Genomic DNA, 14,854 nt, shown 5'->3' on the forward strand with positions numbered 1-14,854 from the left:
CGAGGATGCTGGACATAAAAACGAAGAAATGATATGAGAGTGGCTCTTGCCAAGGCGCATATCTGAACTGGTCTCTCAAAGGCAACAGCAGAAGTCACACTGATTTGCAGGCGTGTAATTTGTTGTGAGTTCATGCACTGTATTAATGTTGTTCTTTGAACAAGGTGATGTTCATGCACCGTTCATTTTGTGCACCAGTAAAAAAAAAAACATATAACTTTGTCTTGAATTTGAACAAAAAAAACTGTTTTGCTGCCAATGGAACTGGTGCTTTACAGAGAGTAAATGGGACAATGAAAAAGGAGGATTACCTCCAAATTCTTCAGGACAACCTAAAATCATCAGCCCGGAGGTTGGGTCTTGGGCGCAGTTGGGTGTTCCAACAGGACAATGACCCCAAACACACGTCAAAAGTGGTAAAAGAATGGCTAAATCAGGCTAGAATTAAAGTTTTGGATTGGCCTTCCCAAAATACCTGACATAAACCCCATTGAGAACATGTGAACAATGCTGAGGAAACAAGTCCATGTCAGAAAACCAACAAATTTAGCTGGACTGCACCAATTTTGTCAAGAGGAGTGGTCAAAAATCCAACCAGAAGCTTGTGGATGGCTACCAAAAGCACCTTATTGCAGTGAAACTTGCCAAGGGACATGTAACCAAATATTAATATTAATTAGTATGTATACTTTTGACCCAGCAGATTAGGTCACATTTTCAGTAGACCCATAATAAATTCATAAAAGAACCAAACTTCATGAATGTTTTTTTTGACAAACTATGTATGTAAACAGGTAGTGTATATTGTTATACTATATGTATATTCTAACAAGTTTATTTTCACGGAATACTTAATTCTTGAATATACAGTCAAATCGTGTCACATATTGGTTCTATAACAACTGATCAATACAATAATCAAAGGGATACAATACTCAATATCTTTATTATTTACAAAATAATCAACTCTGGTGAGCAAAACTTCACATTGAAATATGTGACCTTTTAAATAAAAGACAAATATATAATTTGCAATATTTGCACAATATGAAAGTTAAACAGGTTTTCTTTTTTTTTTTTAAATTCATTTTCTATCATAGCCTGTCTGCCTGTGAGCTCTCAATGCACGTGTACCACTTTGGTATCATGTGTGCCTGTCAGCTGCAGAGCATGTTCATGCATTTATTATCACTCTAATGTGTGTGAAGGGTGACTTATACCCGGTTTATTTCAATCTTTGATAAGGCTTTAATTCAAAGAGATGATCACAACTACTTTGAACTGATTAATTTCAGACAGCACAGCAGCTCAGGATTGAGTTGTAATTAGGATAGGATGGACTTTATTCATCCCACAGTGGGGAAATGTTGTAGTTGCAGTGCAGATACAGAAAGTCCACACGAAATCAGGTGAAAACAAGGTTATGACGTAGCAAAGGAAATATGGCACATGACATGCTGTGTATTCTTGCAAGTTTTCTCACAAAAGGCAGCAAGAATATCTGAAAAAAAGAACATTAATATTTGAGACTTACAGACATTTGTGTAAATGCACCATGTTATATGTATCCAGTGTACATTAGGCTGCGTGTGTGCATACATGTACAATACTTGCAACTTGTGCTCAATAAAACAGAGCAGCTCCGACTTGCATATTGTGACCAAAAATTCAGTGAATAAAGGTAAAAAAAGAAAAGAAAAGAAAAGTTAAATTAAATGGCACCTTAAAAGATGAGATATTCACTGATGATGAATTGAATAATACATTCAAAAAGTAGATATTCAGATGGATAGGCCGCAGTCTAAAACTCTTTACTTTGTGGCTGCACATAAATGATTTGTTATGAAATAAAACAAGTAGTATTTACATATTTTCCCCCCCCGCCAAAATAGCTTTGTGCTTTTAATTAATAAAAAAAAACAATAATTTAAAAATTCAAGTTCATACATAAACATTCTAGAAATATTTTTTCCTTAAATCAAATACATGTACAAATGTGCTGAAGACATACTGCAATTTGTCTGTGAGAGAAGTCCTGTACTGTGTGATTGGGGTGTTTAGGATAGGTTTCATACACTGAAGACATGGAAGGCATGTCCACCATGTACATTTTGAGTCCTGCACCGTCCATAACTAGCAAGGACACTTGATAAAAAAAAGAAACAAAAAAAGCTGTCCTTAATTGGCCTGCTTGTGCAAGTGCTACCCTGTGCTCCTGTTGAGTCTGTTTTTGCTCAGCAAAGATAAAGTGTTGTGCGGGAAAAAAACAAAATGACCCCGTTTGAAATACTGAAATGCTTTTGAGGGACTTGGCAGGTGAGAAATTCATTTAAGGCCAGAAGAGGGGACGGAAACACTCTGCATAAAAGAAAACATACCAGGTTGAAATACAAAATACAAAACCAGTGAAGTCGGCACATTGTGTAAATGGTAAATAAAAACAGAATACAATGATTTGCAAATCCTTTTCAACCTATATTCAATTGAATAGACTGCAAAGACAAGATACTTAATGTTTGAAATGAGAAACTTTAATTTTTGCAAATATTACCTCATTTGGAATTTGATGCCTGCAACATGTTTCAAAAAAGCTGGCATGACATGGGCTCGGAACACTTCAGAAAACCACTGTCAGTAACTACAGTTGGTCGCTATATCTGTAAGTGCAAGTTAAAACTCTATTACGCAAAGCGAAAGCCATTTATCAACAACACCCAGAAACGCAGCCGGCTTTGCTGGGCCTGAGGTCATCTGAGATGGACTGATGCAAAGTGGAAAAGTGTTCTGTGGTCTGACGAGTCCACATTTCAAATTGTTTTCGGAAACTGTCGAACAAAGAGGAAAAGAATCATCCGGATTGCTATAGGCGCAAAGTGGAAAAGCCAACATGTGTGATGGTATGGGGGTGTATTAGTGCCCAAGACATGGGTAACTTACACATCTGTGAAGGCACCATTAATGCTGAAAGGTACATACAGGATTTGGAGCAACATATGTTGCCATCCAAGCAACGTTATCATGCTTATTTCAGCAAGACAATGCCAAGCTACCTTCTGCAGGTGTTACAACAGCTTGGCTTCATAGTAAAAGAGTGCGGGTACTAGACTGGCCTGCCTGTAGTCCAGACCTGTCTCCCATTGAAAATATGTGGCGCATTATGAAGCCTAAAATACCACAAAGGAGACCCCAGACTGTTGAACAACTTAAGCTGTACATCAAGCAAGAATGGGAAAAAATTCCACCTGAAAAGCTTCAAAAATGTGTCTCCTCAGTTCCCAAACGTTTACTGAGTGTTGTTAAAAGGAAAGGCCATGTAACACAGTGGTAAAAATGCCCCTGTGCCAACTTGTTTGCAATGTGTTGCTGCCATTAAATTCTAAGTTAATGATTATTTGCAAAAAAAAAACATGTTTCTCAGTTCAAACATTAAATATCTTGTCTTTGCAGTCTATTCAATTGAATATAAGTTGAAAAGGATTTGCAAATCATTGTATTCTATTTTTATTTACGAATTACACAACGTGCCAACTTCACTGGTTTTGGGTTTTGCAAAATAGGTTTCTGGTCTTCTATTTACGATTAAGTGACCTGTGTTGTGTGTCATGCTTCATTTGGATTTTCCTACGATACAAAAAAAAACCAAAACGATGCATGGATGAAGACGACTACAATATTGCCCATTGGACATTTATTTTAAGCTAAGGATGGGCATAATAATCGATTCATATGTTGGTGGGCTTCATTGTCGATTAATGATTAGATTATAGTCAGATTATAGCTTCTCAGTGGCCTAGCGGTTAGAGTGTCCGCCCTGAGATCGGTAGGTTGTGAGTTCATACCAAAGACTATAAAAATGGGACCCATTACCTCCCTGCTTGGCACTCAGCATCAAGGGTTGGAATTGGAGGTTAAATCAACAAAATGATTCCCGGGCGCGGCCACCGCTGCTGCCCACTGCTCCCCTCACCTCCTAGGGGGTGAACAAGGGGATGGGTCAAGTGCAGAGGACACATTTCACCACACCTAGTGTGTGTGTGTGTGACAATCATTGGTACTTTAACTTTAATAAGCCGTTGAGGCAAAGTTGAGTTCACTCCTTGCTTGCAGCCAACATAGACGGTGTTGATTGAGAATCGGGTCTGGTGTAGTCAGTAGGGCTGCTCACAACTAACAGACACACGTACACAAGCAGAGTGAGCGTTCACTTTCGTAACAATCTGTGCTGGTGACCCACACTTGACATTCATTTCACCACATTAAGTTTGTAATTATGTTTGTAAACAGTACAAATTTCTCTGAGGTACTTAACACACTGTTCTAATTTCATCACCGCATCCTCCCAAAGGTACCGCATTGACCCGAATATGAGTATATTCACCATAAAAAACAACAATCTTGGGATTTATAAATGCAAACCAATAGAACACTGCAGGGCAACTTGGTTTCTCTGAAATCTTTGTCACCCTTTAATATTGGTTGTGTTGACACTTGTGGTTCGGTACGCTGGTCCTGATAATAAAAAAGAAAAAAAAGGGATAGTTGGTGCAGTTTGCATGGCTTCATGGGACCAAAGTCCACACAGTAAAGATTGTATGCATATTATGCGACAAACCTCAACATTTCCAAAGCAAAGTGCTCTCTAATGTGTTGAGAACATAGGATATTTCTATATTCTGTTAAATTTCACAAAGCTTCTAAGAAATGCAAAACCCAAAACCAGTGAAGTTGGCACGTTGTGTAAATGGTAAATAAAAAGAGAATACAATGATTTGCAAATAATTTTCAACCTATATTCAATTGAACAGACTGCAAAGACAATATATTTAAAGTTCGAACTGGTAAACTTTATGGTTTGCAAATATTAGCTCATTTGGAATTTGATGCCAGCAACATGTTTCCAAAAAGCTGGCACAAGTGGCAAAAAAGACTGAGAAAGTTGAGGAATGCTCATCAAACACTTATTTGGAACACCCCACAGGTGAACAGGCTAACTGGGAACAGGTGGGTGCCATGATTGGGTATAAAAGCAGCTTATATGAAATGCTCAGTCATTCACAAACAAGGATGGGGCGAGGGGTCACCACTTTGTGAACAAATGCGTGAGCAAATTGTCGAACGGTTTAAGAACAACATTTCTCAACCAGCTATTGCAAGGAATTTAGGGATTTCACCATCTGCGGTCCGTAATATCATCACAAGGTTCAGAGAATCTGGAGAGATCACTGCACGTAAACGGCAATGCCTGTGACCTTGGATCCCTCAGGCGGTACTGCATCAAAAAGCGACATCAATGTGTGAAGGATATCACCACATGGGCTCAGGAACACTTCAGAAAACCACTGTCAGTAACTACAGTTTGTCGCTACATCTGTAAGTGCAAGTTAAAACTCGACTATGCAAAGCGAAAGCCATTTATCAACAACACCCGGAAACGCCACCGGCTATGCTGGGCCCGAGCTCATCTAAGATGGACTGATGCAAAGTGGAAAAGTGTTCTGTAGTCTGACGAGTCCACATTTGAAATTGTTTTTGGAAACTGTGGACGTCGTGTCCTCCGGACCAAAGAGGAAAAGAACCATCCGGATTGTTATAGGCGCAAAGTTGAAAGCCAGCATCTGTGATGGTATGGGGGTGTATTAGTGCCCAAGGCATGGGTAACTTACACATCTGTGAAGGCACCATTAATGCTGAAAGGTACATACAGGTTTTGGAGCAACATATGTTGCAATCCAAACAACGCTATCATGGACGCCCCTGCTTATTTCAGCAAGACAATGCCAAGCCACGTGTTACAACAGCGTGGCTTCATAGTAAAAGAGTGCGGACTGGCTTGCCTGTAGTCCAGACCTGTCTCCCATTGAAAATGTGTGGTGCATTATGAAGCCTAAAATACCACAACGAAGACCCCGAACTGTTGAACAACTTAAGCTGTACATCAAGCAAGAATGGGAAAGAATTCCACCTGAAAAGCTTCAAAAATTGGTCTCCTCAGTTCCCAAACGTTTAACAAGTGTTGTTAAAAGGAAAGGCCATGTAACACAGTGGTAAAAATGCCCCTGTGCCAACTTTTTTGAAATGGGTTGCTACCATTAAATTCTAAGTTAATGATTATTTGCAAAAAAAAAATTAAGTTCGAACATTAAATATCTTGTCTTTGCAGTCTATTCAATTGAATATAAGTTGAAAATGATTTGCAAATCATTGTATTCTGTTTTTATTTACCATTTACACAACGTGCCAACTTCACTGGTTTTGGGTTTTTGTGCTTTTGAAAAGTCCCTTAACAAGCAGACAGAAACCTCTCTCAAAAAAGGTCTCTAGCAGCTTGCTTGTTGCATTCAAACTCGACCAAAATAAACCGCTTTAGTGGAGCAAACACGCCAGAGTTTATTTTAGCGAACGCACCTGTAGCAAACAACAGAAAAAGATGCTGATTGGAAGATTACAACAACTGTCATATGAATTTGATCAATCATTCTTACACTACCGTTCAAAAGTTTGGGGTCACATTGAAATGTCCTTATTTTTGAAGGAAAAGCACTGTACTTTTCAATGAAGATAACTTTAAACTAGTCTTAACTTTAAAGAAATACACTCTATACATTGCTAATGTGGTAAATGACTATTCTAGCTGCAAATGTCTGGTTTTTGGTGCAATATCTACATAGGTGTATAGAGGCCCATTTCCAGCAACTATCACTCCAGTGTTCTAATGGTACAATGTGTTTGCTCATTGGCTCAGAAGGCTAATTGATGATTAGAAAACCCTTGTGCAATCATGTTCACACATCTGAAAACAGTTTAGCTGGTTACAGAAGCTACAAAACTGACCTTCCTTTGAGCAGATTGAGTTTCTGGAGCATCACATTTGTGGGGTCAATTAAACGCTCAAAATGGCCAGAAAAAGAGAACTTTCATCTGAAACTCGACAGTCTATTCTTGTTCTTAGAAATGAAGGCTATTCCACAAAGTTGTTTGGGTGACCCCAAACTTTTGAACGGTAGTGTATACCAACGGATGGATAAAAGGAATTAAAAATCAATTTGTCACAACACCCTCTTCTTCCACAAACTTGTAAAAGAGGATGTGTGATATTCAGGGTCATCTTATATTCTGGTCAATACGATATTAAAGGAATAAAATAATCTTGCGGCGTTAGTGTCAGCTACCTCTGGACTACATCACTAATCTCTTTAATACAGCTGTGCAGGTTATCTAGATGGACGTTGGACCCCACGCAGCTCGGCCCCCCACCTCCCCCCGAGGACGAGGCCCTCAGCTCCTGCAGGCTGAGCTCCAGCTTCCCCACCACCTCCCGAAAGGCAAACTTGTTCCTCATCTGGGGAATGCAGTCCACGTAACCGGAGCAGTAGTCCAGCAGCTGGTGGCCGGCGTCCAGGACTTGGCTGCTGGAGGGGCTTTCGGGGCTGCAGTGGAGGATGTCGCTCAGGCACTCGGCACACTCCAGCAGGGCCTCGCGGCTCACGCGCTCCGGCTGCGATTTGTCCGACTGCTGCCTGGTTCGCCTCAGCCCCGCTTTGGAGTGTGTGGAGGATGTGGCACTGGGTGCTCCGTTGGACATTTTGGTGGGAGTTGTGTTGGCTTGGAAGGAAGTAGGAGGCACCTGCGGAGGAGGCACTGTCGGTCTACACGCGGTCACTCCTCCCGGCAATCGCCCTGACTTGTGACCTTTTAACGAGTCCCCGTTGACTTGGACTGGCGTGGCTCCTACCTGCTCATCCCCCTCGCTGCTGTAAGAGGGATGCATGCCGCGGAGGGTCGGCGGAGGTGGCGGGGCGCATTTGGGTTTGACGAGCCGCGGCCTGTCCCGGTCCGCCTGGTGCTCGGACAGCAGCTTGAAACGGTTCCCCTGAGAGTCCAATCCGACAAGGTGCGCGTCTCCTAGGCTGTTCTTTAACGTGGGGGATATAAGAACCGGAACTTTGTGGTTGTGAGTTTGTGCACCTGCAGCAGCTGAACTAGAAGTCTTAGAGGGGGACGCCCAGCTTTGCTGCCCGCCCCCGTCGGATTCCCCCACTTCCCCTCCAACCCCTGGGGCCCTCCCCCCTGCAGCAGTTGTCCGGGGTAGCAGCTTGGCTTTGGGCCTTTCCCTGATCTGTGCAGTCCCCTCATCCATCCTCCTGAGCGGAGTTTCTGTGGGCCGTGCGGTCCCGTTCTCTGGCTGGGAGCTTGTGGAGGCAGTCCTCTCCAGAGGAGCTTTAGCACTGCGGTTCCTGGGCAAAGTCAGAGCAATACGCTCCAGGTCTGGCAACCCGGAGGACATTGAGGAGGTAGAATTGGACCTCGGTAACGGTTTCGGCCCCCCCACTATGGTTCCACCATCCCCTGAGCAGACCGCCTTTCCTGTCCTTAGCCCGAGGGTCTTTTTGATAAGTCTGGGGGTAAAAAAGCCGGCAAGTCCTCCCCAGCTGCTACCGCTTGTTACCTGTGAAACAAACCCTCCGCCAGAAGGCTTCTGTCCAAATGCGGCTCCACAGCAGCGTGACTGAGCCTGGGCAGGCTCGCCTTGGGCATGAGAGGGAGAGGCGGAGAAGCCCCCTAAACTGTCAGACTGCGGCAGGGGAGGCGGGGCGCTAAAATCAGCAGTAGGCTCATATTTCTTGTGGGGTTGCGTCTCCATCTCTCGAAAGGAACTGCTCCTTTTGGGAGGCGTCGGAAGGTTCTGTTGGTGCTGGGAGGACGGCGAGGAGGACGAGGACGACGACTTCTTCTTAATGAAGGAGCTGAAGAAGCTAGTCTTGCGGTCTCGTGTGAAAGTCCCCGTATCCAGTGTGTCCTCTAAAAAGCTGCTCGGAGATTTATCACGTGGCTGCTGTTTTCTGGGCAGTGCCGGGGAGCTGCCCGAGCGTCCATTGCCTCCTAACAAAGGCCAGCCTGAAAGGAAGAGAGAGGGATTCATTAAAACAATGAAATACAGCCTTGGTGAGCTCACCAGGAAAGTAGCAGTTTTGATCACATTCCCTTGCAAAAAAAAAAAAGTAGATTTTTTTCATTGTAGACCAGGGGTTTCGAAAGTGTAGCACAATGAGCCAGAGTGGAATGCACAGGAAGCCTCACTGCCCGCTCACTTTGTTCTGTTCAAGGACATAACACAATGAATACACACACATAGTATCTTCTTGGGTTCGGATGATGAGAAGAGGTGCCAGAAACGAGACAAAAGGAGAATGGACGAATGAAACATTTCATTGAGCGGTGGCAGCAAGGTGGACAAACGCGTGTGTGTAAAGGAACCATCGAGAAAGAGCACCAGACTTTGTCTTCTCTCCGGCGCTGGTATTGCTACTGTTTGTCCATTTGTGGAATCATCTTCATTTCGAGTCTCCTCACCTTTTTCACACAAGCGATTAGAACAAAATAACCTGGGAGGAGTTTGCCCTTTAAAAGAAGATCCAAACAATATTGTATTTCTAAACCGTTTTGATTTTAATTTACAGCTAATAAAAAAAAAAAAAACATTTCTATATTCAAATTCAGTATAACATACATTTTTGTTTGACTACTTTTGGGTTGTTTTGTTTTTCCTCAATTGCTCTGTTGATTGCTATTCTGAATGTTGCTGGCGGGTTTGGTTTTGGAATTAGAATTGTATTATTGGGTATTATTTTGTTGGATTTATTAATAATCCATTCATCCATTTTCTACCGCTTGTCCCGTTCGGGAATTTAAAAAAATAAAACATAATAAATAAATTCTGTATAAAATTTGAAAAATTGTCAAAAAGGTAAATATTGTACTGGTTGACGCTTTAATCAAATAATGAACTGCCAAAAAACATCCACATCCTTCATTTAGTATCTTTGTATTAACTGAACTCTGGAATTCAATTCTGCACAATTTTCTAATTTATCGAGATGTGACTGTATAATACTGTCCCCTTCTTTTCGAGGACTATTATGGAGCATATCTTGTGGCGTTCTCACCTCAGACAGTGTACTCTCTCACCATATAAAGTCAAACTGAAATGAATAATGCATAATAGTCATAACTGAAGTTGGCTTAGTGTGTTTGATTACCCCCCGACTCCAAAGCTCCTGCAGCTCCCTTGAAATCTTCTGCCTGTCTCACATTTTGAAAACCCCTGCTATACACTTTTCTTTTTTCTTTTTAATACCGGTCGTGTCTAGTAGCCGCATGGGCAAATAATATTGTTGATTTAGATGTCTGTAATTGCTGTACAGATTCACTTGACAAATGAGAAGTGCAGAATATTTCTTGTTGCATTATTTGTATTTAACTTTATTGAATGTTTGGCTATATTTACTGTTTGGCGCAATCTGACCTGAGTAGGAGGGGATAGAAAGAAAAAAGAAAACAATGTGGGAATTGTGGGGACAAAACAGAGAGGGACAATAACAACAACAAAAAACAGTAACATAACTGCATCCACAGACACAATATACTGTATATACAAACATGATACCAGTATTAATTAAAAAAAAAATGATGGGATAAGTAGAAACTAATAACACATTGTTAACAATGAACATTAATACGGACACTTGCAGCATCCTAAAAAGCAGTTTTTCCACCATGAGCCTGACAGAGTGACAGTACAGGATGAAAAGATACAACCATGCGAGTCATGCACACTTAATTTGGACTTCAGTTGCACTTTTGCAACAATTTTTGAATTTAAACATTCAGTGAACACATGCAAAAATGCCCCGCATACAATTATGTGTGATGCATTTTGTGGATGCTCTGATCAAATGCATTAATTTTTAACCAGCACTTTTTTAAATTTTTATTACAGAAACAGTTTTATTGGAATCAAGAGGTTGTTTACGTGTATTGTAATAGTACAATGAATGCTCTATGTGTTAATAGACAAGGGAGGGAGAGTCAACAAAGTGGTTGGGGACTGACAGCACAGAGTGAGGACAAAGACAGGCATACAGGCAGACTTGTTGACATCACAAAGACACAAGATTAACACTTTATTACCAAAGAAAGAAATAAAGGGCTCAACTGAAATCACAAATATGACCTGTTCTGACTTTGGAATATTTAGTAAAATGCAACAAAATATGATCTTTATTTTACTTTACATCACATTGGTCTTTTTAGTTTGCCATTATACCAGAAATGTATTTTTTATTTTCAGCATTGAGGTTATAGTTAGTAGTTACATTTATCTATCTATTTACAGTAGTTAGCTATCTAAATATTGAGACAAAGGGATATTATTGTTGTATTCTGGAAAAACTAAACTGGAGAATCTCCGTAGCACTGTAACAGCTTCTTCCCTCAGGCCATGAGACTCTTGAACGCATCATAATAATCCCCTCAATTCCCCCCAAAACGAATTAACTCGCTGGACTATAAAGACAGTATAACATACGTCCATAAACATGGATGCATATGCAAAAGTACAATATATTTATCTGTACAGTAATTTTTTTATATCTGCACCTTCTTTTGTAAATGCAAACACTCTGCAAAATATTGCTCTTTTATCCTGCACTATAACGAGCTAATGCAACAACATTTCGTTCTTATCAGTACTGTAAAGTTCAAATTTGAATGACAATAAAGGAAGTCTAAGTCAAAGTCTTAGTGCCTGATCTACAAAAGGTTTGTGTGTCATAACCACGCGCAGACTTAGCCTGTGCAAAGCTGATTTACTAGGCTTGTGCACCTCAAATTGCGTCTGTTAAATGAGCAAAATAGCAAGCGCCATTTATTCAGCCCTTTTGCATTCATGCATATTAAGTTAAAGTTAAAGTTAAAGTACCAATGATTGTCACACACACACTAGGTGTGGTGAAATGTGTCCTCTGCATTTGACCCATCCCCTTGGGGAGCAGTGGGCAGCAGCGGCGCCGCGCCCGGGAATCATTTTGGTGATTTAACCCCCAATTCCAACCCTTGATGCTGAGTGCCAAGCAGGGAGGTAATGGGTCCCATTTTTATAGTCCGCACAACATATGGAGAATATCAGAATGTGCAAAATACTAGAGGATATGCAAATGTTTTCCTTTAGTGCTTTATCAAAGCTAAATGTGTTTGTTATTGTGCACACGTTCATAATAGATCACCTGCAACATGCCCACTAATAGTAAGTTCACTTTTTTAGTTTTCATCCACCATTAAGAGCTTGTTATTTGGGATCTTAGTAGATCAGGCCCTAGGATTTTAAGGCACGCAGCATTCTCTGAATTTAGAATATACCGTATTTTTCCGACTATAATCCTTTCATTTTCTCAAAAATCGACAGTGCGCCTTATTACCCAATGCGCCTAATTTACGGAATAATTCTGGTTGTGCTTACCGACCTCGAAGCAATTTTATTTGGTACATGGTGTAGTGATAAGTGTGACCAGTAGATGATAGTCACACATAAGAGATACGTGTAGACTGCAATATGACGCCAGTAAACAACACCAAAACTTTAAATGTTCCATTGAAAATAAAGAACATTTCACACGGCACTCAAAAATCTGTCAAAATGTTTTAGTATGACTTTGAAGCCGCACCGTTTGATGGATTGTCAGCTCATTACGGCTACCGTGGTCAGAGATACAAGTATTACTATGGTGTTTAAAATGGAACCCATTAGCAGACATATTATCTTGCGTTTTGTTTCACAATATTATGCAAAACCAACTTTTCTTACCTTCTGGTACCTGCTGATGTGTATTTGAGAGCTGCATAAGTCCTGAAAATTTGCGCAAGTCCGCCACTGTAGTCCGTGACGAGGCCGTAGTCGATAAGAATCTTCTTTTTCACTATCTTCTTGTAACGGGACATTCACCCTCTGCTGTTGCCATTTGTACTATAAAGTAGTCTAAAGTTCTAACTTATATCTCGCTATGGAAGCGCTAAAAACTTCCAGTGTAGTGAGTTTACATAATTCACCCACGGAACTTTAGTTATTAGAGAGTTCCGGTCGGACGGTTTTTCACGACACAAATTTTTCGACGTTGTTGTTGCACTAGTGAGCCACGGATGAGGAGATGCTGCTCCGTTGTTGATTTACGTAAAGTCTTAATGTCATTAACACAGTTAGCTCCATCTTTTGACACTTCTTCCACTCCCGTCCTTGCACGCTACATCACTACAACAAAGATGACGGGGAGAAGACGCTGTCGAAGGTGAGCCACGTAAATAAGACCGCCCACAAAACGCATCCTGAAACGACTGTCAGAAAGCGGCTTGAAGATGGTCTGTAAAACATAATCTATGCAACGTTTTGACTAAAGAACCACCATCACATGTTATGTAGACCACAAGGAAGTGTTTTACATTTAGAAAGAAATCATAATATGACCCCTTTAATGCGCCTTTTGTATGAAAAAAGACCTGAATAGACCCGCTCATCGGCAGTTTATAATCCGGTACGCCTTATGGTCCAGAAAATACGGTAATTAACTTTCATGTCAGGCAGATGCACTTCCTTACATTTCTGTATGTTCATTAAACTATATTAGCACTTATAACATTGCATGTGTTTCTATTTTGTCAGTGTTGGGTTGTTTTGTTTGTTAGAAAGAGTTAGCAGAGCCATTTATTCTTTTCTCATGGAAGAAATATAAAGGATGGATGATTTTAATGATTTTACTGAACTGCCAAGAACAGACTGGTTGACTGGAAAAGGACAGACGACTGTATAAGGTGGTCATTCGTGGAGAAAAATGACAGCCCTTCTCCTCAGACGACGGGCTTGACGACGCTGCAGTTGGCTCTTCGAATCAAGGCCGCCTTGGACACTTGTGAGGTTGTAATGCGGTACACGTGATGGCTTGGCGGCGAGGAAGGCATGTCTAGCTGTACCTGAGGGGCCATGAGTGCTGTGGTCTGGCCGCCCGTCTAGCCCACTCTCGATGTTCTCCTTGTTTTCCGTGTGCTTTAGGTGTGTGCGAGATTTGGAAGGCAACAGGGGCGTGTCATGGCTGAACGCGTGAAGGGGACCGCTTTGACCGGAGGAGGCCATCTTGCAGAGCTCCTCTGCAACCTCTGCAAAGAAAAATGAGAAACAAATCAAATTAAAAGGTAGTAACAGGAAAACGGAACTTTTGAAGTCAAACAACCATGAAGCTTAACAACATTGGCGGAAAATATACCTCTAGTCATACACAATCAGTTTCTGCTGTTGCCATTAGTGCTATCACACAAGACCTCCACAAATCCTGTAAAACTTTATGTTCAGATTCAAAGGGTGGCCAACTCCAGCTCACACAGGATATCAAACAGTCACACAAGTTAACATACATGTTTTATTTACTTTTTGAAATGCACAAAATATTGTGCACCAAAGATCAATTCTCAATGTGTTGTCGCTTGTGTTGTCAGATGCCACCTTGGGTTGCAGAACATTAGCTGTAATAATCCACCGTTTGTCAAATGACCGTATTTTTCGGGCTATAAGTCGCAGTTTTTTTCATAGTTTGGCCGGGGGTGCGACTTATACTCAGGAGCGACTTATGTGTGAAATTATTAACACATTACCGTAAAATCCATCCATTTTCTACCGCTTATTCCCTTCGGGGTCGCGGGGGGCGCTGGAGCCTATCTCAGCTACAATCGGGCGGAAGGCGGGGTACACCCTGGACAAGTCGCCACCTCATCGCAGGGCCAACACAGATAGACAGACAACATTCACACTCACATTCACACACTAGGGCCAATTTAGTGTTGCCAATCAACCTATCCCCAGGTGCATGTCTTTGGAGGTGGGAGGAAGCCGGAGTACCTGGAGGGAACCCACGCAGTCACGGGGAGAACATGCAAACTCCACACAGAAAGATCCAGAGGCCGGGATTGAACCCGTACAATATCAAATAATATTATTTAGCTCATTCACGTAAGAGACTAGACGTTTAAGATTTCA

At 41.5% G+C, this 14,854-nt stretch overlaps 1 protein-coding gene across 3 annotated transcripts in view; it reads right to left on the reverse strand.

The window, feature by feature from the left end:
* Positions 1-6,266: 6,266 nt before the first annotated feature.
* abl2 (c-abl oncogene 2, non-receptor tyrosine kinase) overlaps positions 6,267-14,854 on the reverse strand; it is a 90,658-nt gene continuing 82,070 nt past the window's right edge. For 2 of the 3 annotated variants that reach the window (XM_062038363.1, XM_062038364.1), the window contains exons 10-11: positions 13,798-13,980; positions 6,267-8,895 (exon numbers count right to left, since the gene is read on the reverse strand). In XM_062038363.1, coding sequence (XP_061894347.1) covers positions 7,166-8,895; positions 13,798-13,980 — 1,913 coding nt within the window. In that variant the 3' untranslated portion in view covers positions 6,267-7,165. Of the gene's footprint in view, positions 8,896-13,758; positions 13,981-14,854 lie in introns of all 3 variants that reach the window. The other variant, XM_062038365.1, reaches the window with a different exon arrangement.

This window comes from Entelurus aequoreus, linkage group LG27 (assembly GCF_033978785.1).
Source record: "Entelurus aequoreus isolate RoL-2023_Sb linkage group LG27, RoL_Eaeq_v1.1, whole genome shotgun sequence".
NCBI lineage: Eukaryota > Metazoa > Chordata > Actinopteri > Syngnathiformes > Syngnathidae > Entelurus > Entelurus aequoreus.